This window comes from Acanthochromis polyacanthus, chromosome 14 (genome assembly GCF_021347895.1).
Source record: "Acanthochromis polyacanthus isolate Apoly-LR-REF ecotype Palm Island chromosome 14, KAUST_Apoly_ChrSc, whole genome shotgun sequence".
In the NCBI taxonomy this organism is placed as follows: Eukaryota; Metazoa; Chordata; class Actinopteri; family Pomacentridae; genus Acanthochromis; species Acanthochromis polyacanthus.
The window spans coordinates 5,819,929-5,846,394 of record NC_067126.1 but is presented as its reverse complement, the minus strand read 5'-3'; the positions used below and the strand labels follow the sequence as shown (position 1 = coordinate 5,846,394).

The following is a 26,466-nucleotide window of genomic DNA, read 5'->3' as shown; positions in this document are numbered from 1 at the left end:
TTGACCTTTGAATTCAAAGGTTATAAATTATTATAAATTGTAATTATAAATTACAATAATTACAATTATTGTAAAAGTGGGGCTGCACAGTGGAGTAAAATAGTAAATGGTGTGTATTTATATAGCGCTTTACTATACCTGCAAGGTACCCAAAGCGCTTTACATGATACGTGACATTCACACACTGATGGCGGAAGCTGCCATGCAAGGCGCTAACCACGACACACCAGGAGCAATTAGGGGTTTGGTGTCTTGCTCAGGGACACCTCGACATGAGCACGACGGGCCGAGGATCGAACCGGCAAGACGGCCACTCTACCCACTGAGCCATGCGCCCCACAGTAGCGAGCAGAGAATGTCCCCCGGTTCAAATCCCGGGGTGGGCCTGGGATCTGTCTGCATGGAGTTTGCATGTTCTCCCTGTGCATGCGTGGGTTTTCTCCGGGTACTCCGGCTTCCTCCCACAGTCCAAAAACATGCTGAGGTTAATTGACTACTCTAAGCTGTCCGTAGGTGTGAATGTGAGTGTGATTGTTTGTCTGTATATGTAGCCCTGTGACAGACTGGTGACCTGTCCAGGGTGTCCCCTGCCTTCACCTGAGTCAGCTGAGATAGGCTCCAGCACCCCCCATGACCCTAGTGAGGATAAAGTGGTGTATAGAGGATGGATGGATGGACCATACAAAGCGGAGAAAAACATTGAATATCACTTCACGTAAATTCCAAGAATAAAATCTTACTCAAGTTTAGATTCTCATTTAAACAGCTGCTAAATAAATGTCTTAAATGTGTGTTTTAAAGGAGTTTAACGGGTCAACATGGAGTTTTCTGCAGGTTTTTCAGACATTTACTCGAGAAAACTGACAATTTACAGAAAAAACATAAAGCTGCAGAGATTCCACTCCTATTAACTGGAACCGATAATCTTTAGTTTATTTGAATTAATTCGTTTATAAAGCAGAGAAAAACGGCACATCTGTCTGTATAAATGACAGATTATCTGTCAGCTGAAAATAATAGATACATGTTTATAGAAAGTTTTAATGACTTAAAGTCAGATGTTTATGCACTAAAACACACAAATGAAGCGCCATCTCTCAGTTCTTATCCAAACAGCTGCTAATAGTAAAATATTATTAAAACATTATTAGTTTTCTGGAGGTTTTTGCCATTTTTACTAAACAATAAGTGAAATGAAAACATAAAGCTATAACTATAACTTCTTTGCTCCATTTTACAGAAGTCTGCAAATAATATAAAACAGAGAAAAACATTCAATATTACGAGAATTGTCAAAAATAAAGTCTTTCTTAAGTGTATATTGTCACTGAAGCAGATGCTAATGCTAAAGAAATGTCTTAAACGTGTGTTTTAAAGGTGGAGTTTTCTTGAAGTTCTTTCCACTTTCACTAAATAAAACTCCTTGGTTCCCGTTATTGGATGTCAGACGTCGACTGCAGCTGATAATCTGGTGTATTTTTGGATGAACTGCTTGAGCATTTCTAATTAAAATCATATAAAATGGAGAAAACACTCAATATTACTGTAATAACACTGAATAAACTCTGTTACTGTTAAATTTTCATCACTTGAACATCTGCTAATACTGAAAAAACATCTTAAATGTGTGTTTTAAAGAAGTTTAATGCACCAAGATGAAGTTTTATTGAGTTTTTTTCCCACTTTTACTCAATGAAACTCACAATTTCTGCATAAAAACATGAAGCTGTAGAGTCTTGCTGCTATAATTAGATGTCAGACGTCACTTTGGACTCCTTTCCTCCCGGTTGTAGAAATCTACAACTAATAATCTTTAGTTTTTTTGGATGAACTAATTATAAAGTGGAGAAAAACATCACATTTTCTCTTTATTGTTCATCACCTGTGATTCTGTGTAACAATAATCCTTGTTTTCCAGCAGTTACACCCTAAAACCAGCTAAATCCTGCTGAATGTGAGTGTGTGTTTGTGTTTTCTTACTCAGCAGAGCTCCTGGTTCAGGGAAAAAGTCTCCAAATCGGTGGTTGAAGATGCGAGCGAGATCCTGAGCCAGCTCCAGATGCTGGACCTGGTCCTCTCCGACGGGGACGTGAGTTGACCTGAAGGAGAGAAAAAAAAAAAACAGTCTAGAAAGACGGCGTGAAGCTTCCCCAACGGACGAACAAAGGAGTGAAGAAACAAATTGGAGCCACTCGGAGTCACAGCTGGAGGATTCGTTTCAAGTGTCGCTCTGCAGGAAGAGATTCATCCATTCCCTCTCTAATAAAGTCCTTTCTCCCATACGTCACCCCCTTTTCATGTTCACAGGAAATTAGACGGGGGTTTAATAATTACTCAAACAGACACATATGAAGCTCTGAATGTGGATTCATGTCACATCAGAATCCAGTGATGGAGGAAGGCTGCACCGCCTCAGACCGACTCCATTAACACAAACATGTCGGCTTTAGAATCAAAAACGAGAAGTTCTGCATCACATAAATGACATAAAGACTTATTTTTTTTACTCTTTACGCATGTGGTTTTGGTTTTATTTGGAGATATGTGTCAGATTTCTGCCTCCACAGTGAATTTATTTTATTATTTTGCGTTCAGCGGCCAGATTTATTTACAGACACACTGTCCGAATTACTGGAAATAAACACCAGCACACACAGATAAGTCAGATTTTGTTGTAGATTTCTAACAGTAATAGAAAACTACCTCTGGAAAAAAGCTGTGAGTAGCAGAAACTGAATTATTTCTATTCAAAATAAACCGCCAAATGATCTAACTGTAAAAAATGCACTTTTGTTTGCGTTTCTTGTCTAAAACGGGTGAATTCTCCCTCTAAGTCATCTTTAAATGATTTTACTGCAATAAATATTTATTCAGTGACTTCAAACTAAGTGAAAAACTGGATTTTAAACCCAGCAGATGCTTCAGATCCGTTAAAATACAAAGTAGCCCTTAAATTTAATATAATTTACTCACTTTTGAATTTGCAGAATCTGGAAATATCTGCACCTACTTCCTCATGCACTTTGTATTTATTTACTGGAACTACACATTTACATGCAAACTGCACCTTCTATGTAATTTCTGCTCTATTTTACATTATTATGTTTTCATATGTGTGCAGAAACATGCAGCTAAACTGCTGCTTTTCTTTGTAATTCAATTGTGTATTTAAAAAAAAGGAACAGAAATAAAAGTAAATAAGAGAATGACACATAAGTTCCAGTAAAATGGGAGTTTATGGGTTTTATAGTCTATTTATGCTGATAAGTACCTCAGGTTAAATCAATCTACTTCTTTTACTTGCTGCCAATAACTGTAACTTTTCTGTCATTAATATTTCATTTTTCAAATAATATATCACCAAAAAACACAATTTTACATTTAAATAAGTGATGCGTACACCAAATATAGTATTATTTTGGGTTATTTATGACCTTTCGTATCACAAATAAGCATCTATAAAGGTTTCTACAGTTGTACATGACATTTTTCTTCTATATTTATTCCGTTCTGCTTCATATTTGCAGGTTTCTTGCTGTGCTATTGGTCATATCATCTGATTTTGTTTCATCTCATTGCTTAATCTCATTGTACACACAGAATACATGCAGTAAAATATACACATAAAAGGTACATCTGCTCTTTTGTCTTTTACTTTAAGCCACATTTGATTTTTTATTTGCTAAAGAAGGCCATCGATATTCCAGAAAACAACGTAAATACAGTTTATCTGCACCAGAAGTGACAAAAAATCAAACTCTAGAGGCCAGAAACTACAATTACACGAAACCTGAGCACTAAAATGAGTCTTTTTTAATACCATCATCATTTATGACCTGAAACAAATCTGGCTTTTAGAAGAGCGACGTCTCAGCTGAAGATCCTCTCTGAGATTAAACGCAGACCTTCAGACACGAGGATAAATCTGCCTCTGAGCGCAGGACGGACGCACATGTTTGTATGTGTTCTAGCAACGAGAGGAGCAGCAATAAATGCTTTTAAAGCCGATGTATGGATTTTATGTAGCATCTGTAGGGAGCAGGATGAGAAAAACCTGGAGGGAGCAGCGTAGAAAAGAAGATCTGGCTTGAAAAACAGCAGATTTAAAAATTACTAAATGTCCTGGACAAAGAATAAAAAGCTTCGTGGCTCAAGAAATGCTGGAAATAATTATTGCATTAATGCACGCAACGGTAAAGTTTCTCTTTTTTCACACGAGACAACCGACTGGCATGAAAATCTCACTTGCAGAGGAGAAAATATTACAACTCCCTGATTGTTTTTAATGTATTTTCATTTTTTAAATCACTTTTTTGTTATTGCATGAGAACAGAAGAACTGAGAAGCTTAATCTTTAGTTTTATCTGTAAATAAAGTAGTAAAATCTGAATTTATGGGTTTTACCGTCCAGATCTGATGGGAAAAAAAAAAAAAAAAAAACCTCTCTTTTTGCACTTTTAGGGAAAATGTCAACTTTTCCATGATGGTTTGTAACGTATTGAGTCATTTCTCATCGTTATTACTCCAGTTTTCATACAATTTATGGCCCAAATGCATAATTATAAAGGTAAAGTCTCACTTGTAGAGGAGGATATCTGCAGCCTGCAGGACGGGGTACGTGTAGAGCCCCACGCTGCCCTCGTTCTTCTGTTTGCTCTTCATCTGCAGGAGAGAAAACATGAAGGGAAGTGAAAATAATAAAAGACATAGTATTTATGATCAGTGTATGATAAAGAGCTGATAACGCACTAATTCACACAGTTCTAAACTATTATAACAATGTAATATCGATTTAAGTAGAATGTAATTATACATTTTAAATTAAAAATGATGAATTAGTTTTACTGTGCTGTCATTTATTACAGCATGGATATAACACGTGTATATAAAAACATTACTAACACTTCTACAGAGTAATGTTTATAGATGCTAAATAGTGAGAATTCAAGCATTCTCGCGTCATTTTTATTTATTATAGAAATGTGTGTGTGTGTAATTAATTCAAATGTTGTTAATTTGTTTGTTTCTTTTTCTATTTGCAGATTATTTTGGTTAAAAGTAAGAAATACACGATTAAGAAGAAACATTACAAATTGCAGTGCAGGTTTAATTTATAAGAAATTGAAGGTTTTTAAATACAACATGATAATTACGCACAATAAGATATAATCATGTCACATCTGGATGGATGAGATGAGATAAAATAAGATGAATACAAAATAAGATTTAAGATAAGATGAAATAAAATAGGAAATAAAAGATTTGATGAAATAAGATAAGATTAACTAAAATAAGATAAGATAAAAAAGATAATAAAAGATAAGGTAAGATAAAAAAGATAAGACAAGATGACATAAGATGAAATAAGATATTACAAGATAAGATAAAATAAGATAAGATGAATATAAAATAAGTTTTAAGATAAGATGAAATAAAATAGGAAATAAAAGATTTGATGAAATAAGATGAGATGAACTAAAATAAGATAAGATGAAAAAAGATAAAATAAGATGAAAGTAGACAAAACAAAATAACAAGAAATAAGGTGAGATGAAAAAAATAAGGTAAGATAAAAAAAGATAAGACAAAAAAGAATAAAATAAGACGATACAAGATAAGATTAAATAAGATGAAACAGGACAAAACAAGATGGTATACAATAAGACAAAAAAGATGAAACAAAATAAGTTAAGACAAAATAAGATTAAAAAAGAGGAGATAAGAGGAGATGAGATAAAAAAGATACAATTAGATAAGATCATTTGAAATAAGATGAGATAAGATAAGAAGAAATATGATAAGATGAAATAAGATGAGATGAGATAAGATGAGATCAGATGAAATAAAGTTTTATTAATACTGAAGTAAATTCTTGTGCCAGATGTTGCTCGGAAAAAACAAAACAACATAAAAACAGAAATGCTGCATCTAAAAAGTGGAACAGCAACAAGATGCAAGTAAGAATGAATGAGCTGAAATAAGGCTGGAGTAGAAAACTAAAAAGTACAGACTTGACAGAAGTCTGAGAAGCAGAAACAAAAGAAGAGACCGACCCCGGTCGACGTTTTCTTTCCCCCACAAAGAGCCGTTTTCACTTTCACGACTCATCGGCTCGCAGACAAACGGGGATTCGGCTGGATTCATTTTCTACCGAGCTCGAGATCAATTCACATTTGGGTAAACAGAAGGTGTTTTTCTGGCTTAAAACTCCACAAGAAAGAAGAAACAACTGCAAATGTGTGACTTTAAAAGCAAAAAATGAGACAATAGGAATGTTGGACTAAACAGAAAGTCAGACAAAAGGAAAAATTTTAATTTGAAACTGAAGCCAACGTTGTGATAATTGAATCAACACGAGGAGATCCAACATTTAACACAAGAATTTCAAAATAAATCCTCTTTTTCTTCAGATTAGCTGTTTAACAGAAGATTTGGAGAAACTACTTCAAGCACAGAGAGCAAAGCTGGAGTTTAACGCTGGTAAAATGTACATTTAATTAAATTCAGACTGAAATAAATACATTTCCTTTTGCACACAGTCGATGATGTGGGAAGTAATGGAAACTAAATTGATGGTTGGACTCTTTTTGATTTTACATCAGCCAATTAAAATCCTATTTGGCGCAGCGCTGACTTAATGACAGTCCATACGATACGGATGAAAGATTATTTTTATCTGCATGAGTGATTTATAACTGCAGACGCTTTATTTGAGCTCAGCACAAACTGGATCTGCAGGAATGATCAAAGAAGGAATTTAATACACTGCCGTTATATTTGTTCTGTAAAGTTTTTTTAGTTTGTGCATCCAACAGAGAAGGAATTAAACATATAATTACTGTAAAAATGTGTTATTTTACTGTTTATTGGTGAATAAATAAACATTGTCTTGTCCTGAATACAGTCAAATAAACTCTGACTGAAAAAGAGTAGAAGTTTAATTCATTTTATTTATAGATGCTAAACAGTGAGACTTCATGGTGTTATTTTTTATTATTTGCTTGCTTTTGTTATTAAATGACAAATAAATCACCAATAAGGGACATTACAAAATTGCAGTGTTAGATTCATTTTGAAAAATGAACACCAAGATGTTTTTAAATAACAGATAATAATCTATAATAAGACCAAATTTAAATGAATGAGATAACATAATATGAGATGAGACAGAAAGAGAGATGAAACAGAAATAGAGATGAGATAGAAGTAAGGCAGAGATAACAATGAGTTAGAGATAAAACAGAGAGAGATACAATAAAGAGAGACAGAGATAAGACAGATAAGATAGTGATAAGAAAGACATGAGAAGAGACAGATTAGATAGAAGTTAGATGAGACAGGCAAAGATAGAGATGGGACAAAGACAAGATAGAAACAGAGATAAAGATGAGATAAAGTTAAGATAGAGGCAGATAGAGTTGGGATAGAGATAAGATAGAGATGAGATAGAGACAGAGACAAAGATGAGAAGAGACAGAGATTAGATAGAATTTGGATAGAGATGAGATAGAGATGGAGACAAAGATGAGATGAGACAGAGATAGAGATGGGACGGAGATGAGATACACGAGAGGAGAAAGAGATGAAATAGAGATATGATGAAGTAGAGACAGAGATGAGACAAAAATTAGAGATTAGATAGACATGAGATAAAGATAATGAGGAGATGGAGATGAGATGTGATAGACATGAGATGGAGATGATGTTGAGACAGAGATCGTGATGGCATAGTGGTGAGATGAGGATAGAGCTTAGATAGCGATGACAGAGATAGTGAAGAGAGATGAGATAGTGGTGAGATAGACATGAGACAGAGGTGACATTGAGATGAGATAGAGGTAGCGATGAGATAGGCATGATATAGTGATGAGATAGTGATGAGAGAGATGAGACAAGGATAGAGATGAGATAGAGATGACAGATAGTGAAGAGAGATGAAATAGTGATGAGATAGACATGAGATAGAGATGAGATAGAGGTAGTGATGAGATAGAGATGAGATGTGGATAGAGATGAGATAGAGAAAGACAGAGCTGAGATAGAGATGAGATGGATATGTGATAGAGATGAGACAGAGATGAGACTTTCTTAATACTGAAAGAAATTCTTGAGCCTGATGTTGCACAATCAAAAACTATAACAAAATCCATCCATTCTCTTTACACCGTTTTATCCTCTGTAGGGTCAAAAGGGGGGCCTGGAGTCTATCCCAGCTGACTCGGGTGAAGGCAGGGGACACCCTGGACAGGTCTCCAGTCTGTCACAGGGCTACATATACAGACACACAATCACACTCACATTCACACCTACGGGCAATTTAGAGTTATCAATTAACCTCAGCATATTTTTGGACTGTGGGAGGAAGCCGGAGTGCCCGGAGAAAACCCACGCATGTACAGGGAGAACATGCAAACTCCATGCAGAAAGATCCCAGGCCCACCCCGGGATTTGAACCGGGGAGCTTCTTGCTGCAAGGCGAAAGTGCTAACCACTACTCCACTGTGCAGCCCACAATAACAAAATGAAACACCAAAAGAAATACAGCCCCTAAAAAGTAGTAAAGCAACAAGATCTTTGTAGAATATATAACTGAAATAAAATTAACTAAAATAGGACTAGAATGGAAAAGCAAAAAAAGACTTTATAACCTCTAACCTGGTTATTGATAAATTGTTTCATTGTTTCATGTGATAGTTTCTGCTGCAGGATATTATGAATCCTCACCTTCCACTGTGGGAGGTGTCTGAGTCGAGGCATGCTGGTCAGACAGCCGAGGATCCAGGAGAGTTCAGCGTGTTCAGACACCTGGAAGTTCAAAATAAAACTGTAGTTATCAAAAAACACATCTATGAAGGTATTATAGTTTATATATGCAATTAAAAACAGTAATAATAATAATTTTATCTGCTTTACAGACAGGACAAAACAGAAAATTCAATCAAACCACAGTGAGAAAGTGTAGACTTAAAGTTAAACATGGTAAAAGATTTTCAAAATAAAACATTACAGCACCAGATTAAATAAAAGAATGAAGTACTATGTTTCCATTGCAAGTCAGTGAATTATTTTCTTGAGTTAACACTCAGTAATCTCATTCTGAACCAAAAATGCCTTAAACACATGCCTTAAAAACAGTAATAGTAAATAAATAAAATCAGCAAACAAATAAAGGGAGAAAGAAAATAAAATGATGAAATAAAAGAAAAAAGAGGCTAACACTTTAAACACGAGGTTGAATATAATAGCAGTAATGGTAAATAAATAAAATATGTAAAAATGTAGATTAATAAAGTTTAAAAGAAAATAAAATGACCATGAAGAATAGCAAATAAAATAAAATAAAAAATAAGTAAATAATTAAATAAAATAAATAAAGGCATTTTAAAAAGTAAATAAAGAGAAAATGACTAAAATAAACAAATAAAACAAAAAGAGTGTAAAAATAATAAAAGAAATGATAAATAAATAAAATAAGAAATAAAAGTTAAGAGAATATAATGACCATGTAGAAGAATAATAAATAAAATAAAAATAAAATAAATAAGTAAATAGGTAAATAGAATAAATAAAGGCATTTAAAAAGTAAATAAATAAAGAGTAAAAGAGAATAAGGTAAATGAATAAAGCATAAAAGAGAATAAAGTAAATAAATAAAAGGAACAAAAGGTAAAACCAGAAAAACAAGATAAATAGAAATAGATAAATAAATAAATAAAAAATAAATTAAAAATTACAATTTTAAAAACTATTAGAGGACAAAAATCGATCACATAAAACAATGAATGTAACAGAAAATGTAACAAAAATAATCACATAAAACAAACCTAAAAGATGTGTTTTAAGAAGTGATTTGCAAGAAGATATGGAGAAAAAACACATTTACTGTAATCTCTCCATCTTCAAAGTTGGCTGGAAAATCCAAGAATTTTTTCAGGATTTAATAACTTCAAGAGCAGTCCCATTATTTTATATACATATATATTTCTACCTGAAAAGCTGCTCAGTTGATAAAACCCTGATCCAGTGATGTTTACATAAGAAAAAATAATAAAAATTCCTGATACAACACTGACAAACCCTCATTTACATCTATAAAACACAAACAAACAAACAAACAAACAAACAAACAAACAAACAAACAAACAAACAGTCCAGTTATTTCAAAATAAATAAATAAATGTTCAGAAGCTCAGACAAGCACTGGAGAGATAAAGGGAGGAAATAAATAAATCAGGCAGATTAAACAAACACAGATGAAGGGATTAAAAGTGTGAGGGCAGGAGGAACAGGAGGGTAACTCCCTACTGCCTCCAAGTGGAAGAGAAGAAAACTGCTGCTGTGCACCTTTTTACTGGACAGGTGAGCTCAGACACGCCTGGATTTACCTTCATTGTTTCCTGATAAACGGTGGTTTATAATAACCATCCTCTGTGCTGATGTGCTGTTTTCTTTGCCTTTCTTCAATGTTCTTATTTTATTTTGTGCATCTACAAGAAATATGGATGAAATTATGTCGTTGCATGATGAGAACTTTCAAAACGAGCACTTTCAAAAACAGGAAATCTGTCTTAAATCGGGTTTTAGGAGGACAAAGACATAAAACAATTTGTGATTTTGCATCAGCTGTGGTTAAATTAGAGCTTTGTAGTGTAGTAGTCCCTGCTAAAGATAGAAATATTCAAACATTGAAGCTCTGTTTTTACTCGAGGACTTTATGGAAATAAACTACAGCTGCAGCAGACAACAGGGTTTACACATGTGTTCATGCAGACACACAGTTTTAAACAGGACTATTATTGTTATTATTATTGTTTTGCACATTTCAACTTGTTTGCATGATCTATTATGTAGTTTGCATTTTTTGAGGCGATTAATTTGCACATTTCTGCACACTGGAAGCATTTCTATTAGTTTTTTATAACTTACTGTCCCTCGATTACACTTCAGTATCAGAATCAATGCGTTACTGTTTAACGTTGTGCACTAAAAGGCAAATTCCTTGTGTGTAAAATAAAAAACCTACCTGGCTATAAAACTTTTCTGACTGTGTTTCTCAATTTAAAATCACAAAACAAGACAAAAAAACCCCACAAAAAATGACAAAAATGTGTCACAAAACAACATGAACTAGATCCAAGATATCAAAAACCACAAACATTAAGACAAAAACGAGACAAAATAACAAACAATATAAAAAAGACAGAAAAAATGACACGCAAAATAATAAAAGCGAGATACAAGATGACACAAACGTGACAAAAAACACTGAAAACCAAACAAAACAACAAAAACGTAACAAAAGATAAATCAAGACATGGCATGACGAAAATGAGACAGAAAACAGCAAACAGGAGACCGAAAGGAACATAAAAAAACATAGATAGGGAAAAATACAACAAAACTGGACAAAAGAATGACACAAACGAGACACAAAATCAGACATGAAATGACACAAGCAACAACAAAACGAAAGGAAACAGACAAAAAAGAGACAAATGAGACACAAAACAACAAGAATGAAGCTCAAAATGATTAAAAAAGACAACACTAGAAAGACAAAACAACATAAATGATACAAAAAACGACAAAACCAAAATGAGATACAGACACAAAACAACAACAGCTAAACACAAAATGACATAAATATGACCCAAAACTATTCCTCCCTTGACTTTTAATGTCTAATCGGCTGGTTTGTGACTTTTCTGTTCTGCATCTGTAATTAAATGAAAACATGTTTGAGTGCATGAAGAGATGAATGCTGCTAAATTAACTCCAACAGAAATCCAGAGTGGATGCAGGACGATGACGTTAGTCCAGATGCGGATGACAGAGCAGGAACAGGGATGGATGTGGTCTGAAGGCCAATAAAAGTGATCTGTAAAGGCCTTGATTCATGCTGCACAGCAGGAACGCACCACAACAAGAGATGTTACAGATCATATCAACACAGAGACAGGAAGTTATCAGAGTGTACAGCTACACACTGAACCCACTGTCCTCCTCTGTGCTTCCAGAGAACTCAGAGCATCAGAAACGATGCCAGAGATTCAGCAGAAACACCAATCCTCAGAGGTCAGAGAAGAAACGGGACGAAAAAACGACTAAAATGAGGAATAAAACAACAAAAAACAAGACACAAAACAACTAAAACAAGACACAAAAATGAAAAAAACTAGACACAAAAACAACAAAAAACAAGACACAAAACAACTAAAGCAAGACACAAAATGAAAAAAAACAAGACACAAAAATAAAAATAAGACACAAAATAACTAAAACAAGACACAAAATGACAAAAACTAGACACAACAAAAATTGAAATACAAAACAACTAAAACAAGATGTAAAGCGACACAAATGAAACACAAAACAACTGAGAGTAGACTCAAAACGCTAAAGCAAGACAAAATGACTAATGAGACACAAACTAACACAAACCGACTAGAACAAGACACAAAACAAAAAAAAAAAAGATTAATACGAGACTCAAAATACTAACACGAGACAAAAATACAGCTCAAATGAGACACAAAATGACTAAAACGAGATGCAAAACGACACAAACGAAACACAGAATGACTCAAAAACGAGACTCAAAAAGATTAAAAACGAAACAAAATGATAAAAACAAGACACAAAATGACAGAAATTAGACAACAATGAATCAACCAAGATGTGAAAGGTCACAAACAAGACAGAAAACGAAAAAAACATGACATAAGATGACAAAAACGAGACATAAAAGGTCAACAGGAACACAAAATGAAACAAAACGACTAAAATGAGACAAAATTAGAAAAAAACAACAAAAATAAAATGAGATAATTGTCAAAAGCGGGGCACAAAAAAACAAAAACAAGACACTAAATGACAACAAGACGACATAAAATAAGAGAAATTAGAGGAAAAAACAACTAAACCGAGACAGAAAACAACAAAAACGAGACAAAACAAGCTGAACACGAGACGTTCTAAAGGCTGCTCAGTAAATTCTCTTTCCTCCTCAGAGCTTCTATAAAACTCAGCGTATCAGAAACGAAGCCAGCGATTCAGCACATCTTCTAATCCTCACAGACTCGGCTCGTCATTTTTTTAAAAAGTCGTCGAGTGTTTTCTTTGGGCGGTCTTCGTATTTGTGCATGTGGAGCCGACGTGTTGGACATGGGGGTGGAAGCGCTGCCCAGATATGTGGCATGAAGCTAAACGGGAGTAAAAATAGAGGAACACACACTGACTGAACTCCTCAGGTTAACTCCTAAACTCTAGAGGAGCAGAAATGTGGGATGTGGTGACGAGTCGCTGCAGGTTTGTGTACAGTTTGTGTTTCCACAGAGATAAGCATCAGCAGCAATCAAGTAAACATTTCAGGAGCCGGTCAGCAGGTAAACAGCAGCAAAATAAAACCATTTTCTCTCTGCCAAACTCAAAAAACATACACAAGCTCAGTATATTCATAAACAGATGCAGAGATAAGCAGACTGTGAAATAATGTGCAGACATGAAGGAGAAGCAGGCAGCAGCACATCTGTCCAGCTGTTAAAACCAGCTTAGATTAAAAACACACGACTGAAGCACTTTAGGAGCCCCGCAAAGTGAGAAAATGTTCATTTTCTGCCAGAAAAAATGAATTTAACAGCCCACAAAATAATAATTTAGAGTAAAATGTCAAGATTTCACAGCCTTTTTTAAAGGCTTCAGTACAGCGAGACCAGAGCCACCATGAAGAGAGGAATCAAAGAGGCCAAGGCAGCCCAACAAAAAGAGGACTGAGGAGCACTTCACCGACAATAACCCCAGGAAGATGTGGCAATGCATCCAGCATATCACACAGTACAAGGACAGAAATCCTGTGTCTGTGGACACTGACGCTTCACTGGCGGAGGAACTGAACCGTTTCTTTGCCCGCTTTGAAGCTGTCAGATCCACATCATGCAGACCAAACCCACAAGCCCCCTGCAAGAGCATCCTAACACTCCATGAACACCAAGTGAGACGGGTGCTGAGGACTGTAAACCCCAGGAAAGCTGCTGGTCCTGACGGAGTACTGGTAAAGGTACTGAGGGGATGTGGCAACCAGCTGGCTGGGGTTTTCACCAAAATCTTTAATCAATCCCTGTCACAAGCCACCGTCCTTCCCTGCCTAAAATCATCAATAATCATTCCAGTTCCGAAAAAGACATCAGCTGACAGCCTAAAGGACTACCGACCCGTCGCTCTCACACCCATAATCACAAAATGCCTTGAGAAACTGGTGGCAGAGCACAACAAAACCAAACTGCCCCCCACACTCGACCTGTACCAGTTTGCCTACAGAGCAAACAGATCCACTGAGGACGCCATCGCCATAGCTCTTCACAAAGTGCTGAGTCACCTGGAACACCAGGGGAACTATGTGAGGATGCGCTTCATCGACTACAGCTCAGCTTTCAATACCACCATCCCGGACTTTCTGGTCAACAACTCTCTGTCCTTGGACTGTCCACATCCATCTGCAGATGGATAAAAGACTTTTTAACAGACCGCCCACAAACTGTCAGACTCGGCTCACACCACTCCCCCACCATAACACTCAGCACTGGCTCCCTACAAAGTTGTGTACTGAACACTTTACTGTACTCACTGTACACACACAACTGCACACCAGCCCATCTCTCCAACTCCATCATCAAATTGGCTGATGATACGACCGTGGTCGGGCTCATCTCAGGAGGAGATGAGTCGGCCTACAGAGATGAGGTTGAGAGACTGTCAGTGTGGTGTTCAGAGAACAATCTCACACTGAACACCACAAAAACTAAAGAACTCATCCTGGACTTCCACAAACGCAGCATGGACCCGGCCCCACTCCTCATCAACGGGGTCTGCTTTGAAAGGGTCCACTCATTCAAACTTCTGGGTGTTCACATCTCTGATGACCTCTCCTGGACTGTTAACACCACGGCAGTGGTGAAGAAGGCCCAGCAGCGACTCCACTTCTTGAGAGTGCTCAGGAAAAAGCACCTGGAGGAGAAGCTGCTGTTGACCTTCTACCGAGCCACCATTGAGAGCATCCTGGAGTACTGCATCACAGTGTGGTATGCTGGGTGCACTGCAGCCAACAGGAGAGCACTGCAGAGAGTGATCAACGCCACCCAGAAGATCACCGGCTGCCCCCTCCCCTCCATGGACGATATCGCCAGCTCTCACCATCTCAGCAGAGCTACAAACATCAAGGACCCATCCCACCCCAGTCACAATCTGTTCAACCTTCTGCCCTCTGGTCGGCGCTACAGAGCACAGAAAACAAGAACAAATAGACTCAGGGACAGTTTCTTCCCCAGAGCCATCAGTGCTCTGAACAACAAGAAGACATGAACACAGTAACATCACTAGGAACACACATCATACGTGTAATCTTGTGCAATATTCATTCACACTGAATCTCCACTCACCTCCAAGAACAATATGCAAAGTCACTTTATCAGTATCAGTATGTGCAATTCTCTTTCTCACTGTATTTTATTGTATTTTTATCATATTTTATTCTATTTTTATTTATTTATTTATTGTAATGTCTATATTTTTCCAAGCACCAAATGGAGCAGCGCTCCCAATTTCGTTGTATACCGTGTACAATGACAGTAAAGGATTTCTATTCTATTCTATTCTGAAGAATTGCTTTTAAAGAAGTATTTATTAAACTGTAGACACAAACGAAACACAAAATTACTAAAAGGAGACACAACAGGGTGAAAACAAGATGGAAAACAGCATTAAAGGAGCTAAAGAAAGATGAAATGTGAACAGCACACAAAATGTAAAAAAAAAACGTAAAATGAGAGAAAAAGAAAGAAGATATAAAACACTAAAACGAGACACGAAACGACAGACGGGAGAAAAAATGACAAACGAAACTCAAAACGCTAAAACAAGACAAAAACAACAAGACACGAAAACACAAAAAAGAGATACAGAATGGCACAAACAAGACAAAACAAGTCAGAAATCAGCAAATAGGATACATAACTGACCTACAGATACATAAAAAACATAAATGAGACAGAAAATGACAACAAGAAGACACAAAACGACAAGTATTAAACACAACAGCACAACAATAGAACAAAAACCAAGTAAAATGAGACAAAAATGACAAGAAGAAGACATAAAAGAACAGAAATGAGAAGAAAATGACAAAAATAAGATCACAAAACGACAAAAATGAGACACAAAACAAAACAAATCAGTCAAAACATTATTAAGACAAAACAACAAAAACCAGACACAAAGAAGACAAAATGACACAAACGAGAGACAAAACAACAAAAAAATGACAAAAACAAGAGGCAAAACAAACAGGAGACATAAATGACCAAAAGAAACATGAAACAACATAAATGAGACATGAAACAATAAAGACGAGACACAAAATAAGACAAAAGTGACAAACCAGACCAAAAAAAGATAAAAACGAGACACAAAAGATAAAAATTAAACTAATCGCTGGTTACAGTCCTGGAATACGTTTGTGTAAATGGAACATTTAGTCATCGTATATTTCTAATTAGCTTCTATTAACGACAGGAAAACTTCTCCTTGGACCATATTTTTTGCTAAACACGACGTACCTGGGACTGCTGGAAGAGGACGGCCCTCTGCGGGTCGATGCCACAGGCCAGCAGACTGGCCACCATGTCCAGGACGTTGGTCCTCAGCAGCTTGGGGTCCTGAGGCTGAGTGATGGAGTGAAGGTCCACGATGCTGTACAGGACCGACGAGTACTGGTTCTGGAGGGACACCCAGTTCTCCAGGGCCCCCAGGTAGTTCCCCAGGTGAGGAACCCCGGTGGGCTGGATCCCAGAGAAGACACGACCGATAACTGGAGGGTCCTGGAGGACAAGGAGGAAACGACTGGCTCAGATTTGACTGGAAGTTCTAACAGGGATCAACAGATACACGTTTTAAAGGGATGATACCAACTACTGGTGATCAAGAAAGGCTCATAACTGATAGATTAAATGTGATGTTTTACCAACATGTGATGTCAGAGAACCTGTCATTCATAACTAGACTTCTTCATGAAAAAGGGTGACATAACTGAGCATATAAAATAGACATAGGACATATGTTTATGTGGGATCAACTGACAAAAGTGGTTCCAAAATCTAAAACGCCTCAAAACCTTTCCAAAGCAACTGTTATTTTTTTTTCAAAAAAGCATAAAAGTTAAATAGTCCAAAATGACTTCAAATCTGCCAAAAATGAATCAGCAATTTTCTAAAATGACTCAGCAAAATCAAGACAACTCAGAAGTTTTCTAGACAACTTTTTTTTTTAACCATTTTGAAGAATGGTTAAAAAAAGTTGTCTAATATGACTAAAAATTTGACAAAAAAGACTTAAAATTCTCTAAAATGACTCAAAATCATTCCATAGTTACTCAGATTTATAAAAAATGGATAATTGTCCAAAATGACTTAAAATTTACACAAATGACTAAAAGTTGTCTAAAATGACTCAAAACTTTTCCAAAGTGACTTTTTTTCTTAAAACATTTAAAGATTTGTCCAAAACATCTTAAAATTTGACAACAATGCCTCAGCAATTTTCTGAAATGGCATTTCCAAAGTGATTTGTCAATATCAACTATTTTTGCACCTTTTCTTGTAAATACCTCTAAAAATTGCACCTTTTTTTTTGGTAAATACCAATATTATTGCAACTTTTTAAAATGTATACTAACAATTTTTGCACCTTTTTTGTAAATACCTATGGTTTTGCACATTTTTCTGGTAAATACCAAAAACTTTTCTTTTCTATTGGAAATACTAACAATTTTTGCACATTTTTAGTAAACATTAACATTTTGGGCACATTTTGGTTGCAAATACCAACAATTTGTGCACCTGTTTTTGTAAATAGCAATAATATTTTCAACTTTTTTGTAAATGCCTTCGCACTTTTTTTGTAAATACTAACAATCTAAACTACTGAGCAATTTTTTGTTTGTGAATATCAACAATTTTTTGCACCTTGTCTTTGTAAAAATCATTAGTTTTGTACCTCTTGTTTATAAATGCCAACGAATTTTGCATTTTGTTTGCAAATACCAACATTCTTGCACTTTTTAAAATAAATATTAACATTTTGTGAACTCTTTTTGCTTGTAAACACCAACAGTTTTGCTTCTTTTTATAAATATCAAATATTTTTTTTACCATTTTGTAAATAACATTTTTAGCACCTATTTCTTCAACTAGAATGATTTGCATGTTAATTTTATGTTCTTCCGTACATTAGTCTCATTATCTATTTTGAATGCAGCACATGTGAGCTACTGGACACCTTGAATTTCCCTAATGGGACAAATAAACTGTCTATATTGGTCTGTCTATATCAGTCTATATCTGTCTAATGGAAAAGGTGTGGCTGAAGGTGAAAAGGGGAGAAAGAAGCCGTTGCAGAGTCAGTGCTAAGCTACTGGCAGTCACGCTAGTATTGCTGAGATGCTAACTTGTGGCTAACACCTCTGTTCTCTCCCAAACACATCCAGAGTAAAGAATGCATCACCTCAGTGGCCAACAATATCACTTCTCATCCATCCAACCGGCTTCAAGGCCTCCGATACCTCGACAGGCTGCAGCAGAACCACGAAATACTTCAAATATAGCAGCGTGTCGTCGACGGAATCACCAACATTAAAACGAGAATGTTGTTTTACAGTTTCCACAACGCCTCATTGCTTCTGGCTCTGCTGAGAGAAAAGCTTTAAGCGCCGTCTGTGGGACCACATGATAGAATTAGAGGGCGAACAGAGCGACACCTGCCATGAGACGTGAAACCACGGCGGCATCCAGAAAACTTCTTCTTCACCAGAACATTTCACAGTAGATTTGGGCTTCGACGGAGCAGAAAGACACAAGAAACGCAGACGGGAACTCTGTGTTTATGTTGGGCTGCAGGAAGACGAAGTGCTGGTCGCCTCGGTGATGAACGTTACAGGATTCAGTTCCCGGCAGGACAAGGATCAGACTGATGCTCAAAGTCAGAGGCATGAAAGTGATGAAGGATGGAGATCAAATGATCAGACCTGCAGGTTCTACTAAACTCCAAGAGGACAGAGCACATGGAGAACAATACGGCAGAAAGAGCTGTGGAAGGCACTGATTGACATCCCCCCCACACACTTTTTGGCCCAAAAACTAATCAAACGATCAAGAAAAATGACACTGTACTGTAAAAATACAGCCAACTTCTAACCGTAGTGAACTGTTAGTCCAAAATATGGTTAAAAATTGAAAGAGCTGTTGTTTTTTTCAAAGCCAAAAGGAAGAATAACTGATAAGAGCTTTAAAAACTGAACAAAAAATTGGACAAAAGACAAAAAGCATCAAAAACCAGACAATACAAACCAAACAAGACACGAGAAAACCAAATTGAAACACAAAACGACTAAAACGTGACACAAAATGAGTAGAACAAGACACAAAAAATGAGACAAAATGATGAAAACAAGACACAAAACAACAAAACACAGACAGTAAATAACACAAATGAGACGCAAGACAACCAAACTGACACGCAAAACGACTACAAAAGATGAAGAGGCCAAAAATAACAAGACACAAAACAGACTAGTTAAAAACAAGAGAAACAACAAAAACAAGATAGAATGACAAATGAGACAAAAAAACAACACAAACGAGACACAAAATGAAACACAAAACTAATTTTTGCTGGTTTTTGTCTTGTTCAAGTCATTTTGCGCCTTTTAGCGAAAACAAGATCACATCTTTTAAACTATTTAGCAAAATTCAGTTTTCCCTTTGACATGAGTCTTTTTTGCAAATTGTTGTCAAAAAGCCAAATTAAATTGACCAGAATTCAATGTAGAAAATCAATAAAAGGGGAAAATGACTTTTTACAGCTTCTGTATACAGTGACGCATTGACGTGGCTGTACGAAGGTTTGCTAAACTTTGGAAAACCAAACAAATGTTCAGAGCGCTAAAGACGCATTTTCTGGTATTAAGACTTATTTTCTTGCGGCAAGACGTATTTTGTAGTGTTAAGGCATATTTTCTTGATTTAGGACGTAGTTTCTAGTATTAAGACGCATTTTCTAGTTGGTTTATATGCGCTTTGTAGTGTTAAGACATACTTTGCAGTTTTCTGAAATGTTTTTTTCTTATGTTAACATGTATTCTGTAGTTTAAGTATTTTATAGCATTATGATGTATTTTACAGCAATACGACATGTTTTCATGCATCAAGATCCATTATAAAGTCTTAAAACATATTTCTGTTTCTACTTTATACATCTTTTCTCTACCTGTTGCTCTGAGACTTTATCAAGGATCATACATAGTTTACTCTATAGTAGTTCCTAGATAGGATGTAGGAAATGCGTGGATGACTTTGGGCAACTTCCCTCCACAACCCTCTGAGGTTTTTGCGTTATCAGCTGAAATCTGTGCGACGATCACACGCTCTCCGAGGTTATCACAACCAATCAATAAACGCCGACGCTCTCGGAGGGTTTCCTCTCTGAGAAGGCGTTTATCTTGACGGCTTGCTGAGCTGTATCAACACTCGATCCGACCGAGGGATCAGATAACGGCAGCGTCCGGCCCTAAGGGAAGGATCCGGCTGCTCCGAGGCCGTCCAGCCCAGCAGTCACCATGTAGGGCAGGAAGGAGCTGGATGCTGATGTCATTACCCAGTGGGGTAATTGACTGCAGCTCCACTGATGCTGAGGGGCTCTTAAGAGGTGTCAGGGTCCATCTGGGCCCTGAGTCTGGCTCATGTGTGTTCTCACCTCCAGCCGACACGCCAAACCCGTGTTCCCCTCCTGCCCCGGCCCCAGGGGAAGCCATTAGCCATGCAGACATGCTAATGGAGTCATTTGAGCCAATCAGGTGTCAAATGAGAGTCATGGCTGACTAGAAACCAGCCGATCAGGGGTCGGCGTTACGAAGCTGCACCTCAGAGTCACTGTCGGACCAGGAAAGAGTCTTTAGACTCAAGGAAGTTCAACAGGAAGTAAATAAACACCTGCAGGATAAACAGGAAGTAGATAAACGCCTGCAGGATAAACAGCAAGTAAATAAACACCTGCAGGATAAACAGGAAGTAAATAAACACCTGCAGGATAAACAGGAAGTAAATAAACACCTGCAGGATAAACAGGAAGTAGATAAATGCCTGCAGGATAAACAGGAAGTAGATAAACACCTGCAGGATAAACAGGAAGTAAATAAACACTATCACTATAAACAGGAAGTAAATAAACACCTGCATGATAATTAGGAATTAGATAAAAGCCTGCACAATAAACAGGAAGTAAACAAACACCTGCATAATAAACAGGAAGTAAATAAATGCCTGTCTTTTTTTTGGCATTATGCGTCACATTTTTTTTCTCATTTGCAGCATTTTGTGTCTCATTATTGTCTTTTGTGTGTTATTTGTGCCATTTAGTGTCTTGTTTTGTGTCTCGTTATTGTCGATTTTTGTCTTATTTTGCTTTTGTGTTTTGGTTTCACCATTTTGTTTGATTTTTGCCTTTTGTTGTATTGTTTTTGTCATTTTGTGTCTCGTGTATGTCATGTTTTTCTCAAATTTGTCCTTTGCGTTTCGGTTTTATCACTGTATCTTGTTTGTGTCAATTTGTGTCTTGTTTTTTATTGTTTTGTGTCTCATTAATGTTTCTTTAGGTCAGTTTTTTCTTCTTTTTGCTGTTTTGTGTCTTGTCTTTGTCTTTTAGGTGTCGTTTGTGTAATTTTTGTCCTGTTTACTCATTACTATAGTTTGAATCTCGGTGCCTCATTTGTGTTGTTTTGAATCTCATTTTATATCTTGTTTTATGTCTCGTTATTTTTACCTTCTTGTTTTTGTCATTTTGTGTCTTGTTTATATAGTATTTTTCTTTTGTGTTTTTGTTTCATCATTTTGTGTCTCGTTTGTGTCATTTCTTGTCTTGTTTTATGTCTCACCATTGTAATTTGAGTCTTGTTTCTGTCACTTTGTCTCGTTTTTGTTGCTTTGTGTTTCATTGATGTTGCTTTATGTTTCTTCAGGTGAGTTTTTTCTTCTTTTTGCCATTTTGTGTCTTGTTTTTGTTATTTTTTGAGTTTTGTTTGTCTTTTTGTATCTCCTGACTTTTTGTGTCCATCTGGTTCTTGGTTTAATAGTTTTGTGTCTCATATTTCTTTCGCGTCTCATTCATGCGGTCTGATGTTTTCCATGTTATCGTGCTGCTTCACCAGACACCTCAGTGTTTCTGTTGGTCGTCTTTAAAGTCTGTAGCCGCTGGAGCAGAAAGTAGGCTAAACAGGGAAGTAAATCAGCGTCTGCTTGATGACAGAGCAGACAGCAAACGCTGTAAAGCAATTAATGTTTGTAATGAATACTGCGCTGCAACGCCAACAGTAATAAAACAGTATCATCTGGCAGACCTTAGCTATGGACTATATTAAACCTGAGCGAGTTCATTCATCCACTGGTGAAACACTTGCAGAGTTCACGTCTTAGAGGTGAACTGACACCTTGTGGCTTTTTAAAAACTATAGTTAGATAAATCAATCGAGCTTTGAGCTGTCTAAACTTTATAAACGCCTGAATAAAGACCTGAAACCATCATAAAATGAGGCTGAAATGTGGCTCTGCATGAAAATAGTCATATTTCATGCTTTTTATTAAACATATTAATGGCTGGTACCATAAATCGATGGATATATTCTACGCTTTGCCCTTCAAGCCACACCTGGTCCACTGATCCTGTTGCAGGTGTTTTGCCGTCAACAGCTGATGAACGCTGACTGTTTCCTGTTGTGTTACAGGAAGTGATGGAACGATTCAGCTGATTACAGCTAACAGATGTTGCATTTGGTCAGTGTGCAAAATTTTAGACACAGTTTGAGAAAATTCAATTTGGGCAATACAGTCTTACAAATCTACAAGAAAGTATATATATCTGTCAACAATTTAGTCATTTCTTGAGCTGACTTCATTTCCTAAAATTCACTCGTTCAAAGACAGAAAAGTTGAAACGGAGAGAGATTTTCTCCGGAATTGTGGAAAATCCAAATGCACAGCATTAAAAATCTTCCAAAATGGAATGATTATATATGAAATTCTACACTTATTTTTGCATTTGTCGTTGTATTTCTTCTTTAAGCTTGTAATTTAATTGTTTTGTTTTTGTTGCACTGACCTAAATGATGAATTCAGCATTTTCTATTTCCCAAAATTCAGCTGTGTCAAGAATCCGGAAGATTTCAGAGAGAAAAGTTTCCACAGAGTGAGACTGTGATTGTGACTCTGTGATTGTGAAAAACCCAACATCATTTTGTTTAAAAATCAAAATATTGTGATTTTCAGGGCTGGTCCGGATAGCAATTTCTGGGCTCCGGATATTTGGTCCCAATTAATAACAAATATCTGAAAATTTGGCTAGTCTTGAAAATGCTTCAACCCTGAATATTCGGATCTCAAAATTAATATTCAGATACTACCACAATGACCAAATATTCAGATATTCTTGTCCGGCCCTCGCGATTTTAATGGAAAATCAAGCAACTCTTTCTGTTTTTACAGCTTCTGTCTCTGATAAATGGTGGAATTTTGATGCTCTTTTAATGTTAGCATGTCTTTCAAACCTGCTAGCTGGTTCTGAGGATGCTAGTTTCCACTATGGGTGTAAAAGCTGCATGGTTTTAACCATACTGTGCCAAAATTTAACTCGCAAAGTCTTCAACCGCTTTACAAATCTGCCAAAAAGGATGCATATATGTAGATTTAAGGTGAAATTCTGCTTTTTTTGCATTAATGCAAGTGTTATTTGTCATGTTTGACATTCTTCTTTATAAAGGGTTTAATTTCATTGCTTCTTGCGGCGACTTAAATGATAAATTCAGCATTTTCCAGCTCCCAACATGCAGTCGCTGCAGGACTCTGGAAGATTTTAGAGAGAAAAGTTTCCGTGGAGGGTTTGGGTTAGTTGTGGGAAAGCCGACATTGTTCAGCTGTGAACTCCACCAGCTCCGGCAGACTATTGTTTAATAAAGCAGCTCGGATCCGCTTGTGTTTCTGCTCCTGATGGGCGTCTGACAGTTTTCTTTGCTCCGGTGTTGATCCTTGATGTGAGCCGTCAGCTTCACATGGACGGACACCTCCACCGCTCCACCCATGTTGATGTAGGCAGGAACCGGGAACACGTGCGAACATACGTGTGTGTTTTCACATGACCGCCGTCCCCGTGGATGTTACCACACACACAGACAAATGAACACGTATTCCCGGAAAGGTGCTGCAAGTGTGAAAACATGGCCTTTCAGTGTATGTAACCTTCTAGCTGTTGGCGTTAATGTCACACACACATGCAGCGTAATGCCTTCAGCAGATGGCAGACGAGGAAAGCTTTCGTCACCTCCAGCGACGGCGTGGTTCGACCATAATATGAGCAGAAAACGAGCAGCGGTTCCCTCGTCGGCAGGAAAACAAAAAGGCCGCAAAGAGTCGGAAAAGTTCGGAGACGATAGAGGAAGAAGGATCCCACTGATCATCAGGGCTTTAGTCTGATTAACCGGATAAAGAAATGACTGTTGTTGCTCAGATTCATTCAACTAAAAGGTTTTTCAGGCTAGAAAATGTGATACATGCTGTCTAACTGGCTTTAGGGATGGAAATGTGGCCGTTTCGTCTCTTTGGACTGCCACAGAAACTAAACAAAAAGACAAAAAATAGACATGAAAGAAAAAATGAGACATGACAGAAATAAGAAAAAAGAGCAAAAAAGAGACACTAGATGACAAAAATGAGACGTAAGACAACAAAACTGAGACACAAAACAACACAAACAAGACACAAAATGACAAAAACAAGACACAAAACGACACATAAAAGAAATAAAATGACAAAAACAAGACACAAAGTGACAAAAACGAGGCACAGGCTGAGAACGGAGGGCACACTGGGTCCAGTGTTGCTCCTCATTCCTGCGTGTCTTGACCAAAATGAGACACAAAACGACACAAAATGACAAGAGCGAGACACTAAACGGCAAAACACAGAAACTAAATGACACAAATGAGATGCAAGACAGTGAAACTGAGACGCAAAACGATACAAAATGACTAAAACGAGACTCAAAACGACCAAAATGAGAGAAAACCACATGAATGAGACGCATTCGTGTATCATGGAGCATAAATACATAAATGAATGAATCTGAATAAGAAATGATTACAAATTCCCTCATCAGTGAGATTCATTATTATTATTATTATTATTGCTATTTTATTACTATTATCATCAATGTAACGACTATCGTTGTTACTATTTTATTATTATAAATATCATCATCAGCACTATTATTATTATTATTATCATAAAAGCACAAAAAAAAGCACTCAGAGAGCAGGACTGTCAAGGCTGTTCATTTCCTGAGTTTGTGCTAAGCACAGCCGTGTGTTCTGGATGTGTACGTCATGTACGGATACCGAATCACATGACCTCAATATGTAGCGGGCAGCGGGAATCGATGGGACTCAGAAACACCCCCACAGTTTAATCAGTTGTTCCTTGGATCATTTACACAGGATAAGTCCTGGTAAGTCCTCAGTGGTGGATTTGTATTAGGATCACAATCAGCTGATGTAGTGTTCACTTGTTGTCATGGTTACATTGGTGATGCTATCTCACAATGATGGAGAAATCTTTAACAAATCCATGGATCCAGACTATAAGCCACATCACTGTCAAAATCTACTAACTTGGTCCTTGTGCCATTTCTGACCTTCAACGAAAATTTCATCCAAATCTGTGAGTCCGTTTATGAGTAATGATGTGCACAGACAGACGTACACTGATCAGCACATAACTCCACCAAGTTCCTTTGCAGAGTAATTATTATTATCATTACCATTATTACTGCTGCTCCTCTACCATCATGGACCAGTACTCTACAGCTGGTCCACCGTTTGGCTGCTTGTTTTTAATCACAGCGATGGTTCTGGTTTGCTAACAGAACATTTCTGTCCTCAGATCAGCTCCGGTCTGTTCAGGCCTCATACATCATCTCAGAGCCTCTGGTTCCTGGAGTGGTCCACTGACATCTCTCTCACCGAGGAGCTGAGCAGCAGCACGACAGTCGCTGCCTCTTTTTTTTCCTTCTTATTTTTGAACCTCGCCAACTTCAACACGTCGCTGAAACCGCCACCGCCGTCGACCCCGCTGTGAATCACCATCGGCTCTTTGTGGCTCCAGATCTGGGCCTGAGGACGGGGGACACACTGGGTCCACTGTTCCTCCTCATTCCTGCGTATCTTTCTCCATCTCTGTCTTGGGCCCACTGTGGGACCTGTTAGAGCCGGCGACCAACAGAGCTGCACTTCAGCCGGCCATCGACGGGAAACGGCCCCCGGCCGCTCGGCCTCTTTTATCCCCCGACGTGGGAACGCATCGCAGCTGGAAACAAAGTGCA

General features: G+C 37.1%; 1 protein-coding gene across 2 annotated transcripts in view; it reads right to left on the bottom strand.

Moving 5' to 3' along the window:
* Positions 1-26,466, bottom strand: part of wars2 (tryptophanyl tRNA synthetase 2, mitochondrial) — a 76,192-nt gene that overhangs the window by 3,934 nt on the left and 45,792 nt on the right. For both annotated transcript variants that reach the window (XM_051959134.1, XM_051959135.1), the window contains 4 exons: positions 16,611-16,871; positions 8,725-8,805; positions 4,580-4,662; positions 1,981-2,099 (listed from right to left, as the gene is read on the bottom strand). In XM_051959134.1, the coding sequence (XP_051815094.1) occupies positions 1,981-2,099; positions 4,580-4,662; positions 8,725-8,805; positions 16,611-16,871 (544 nt within the window). The remainder of the gene's footprint in view (positions 1-1,980; positions 2,100-4,579; positions 4,663-8,724; positions 8,806-16,610; positions 16,872-26,466) is intronic.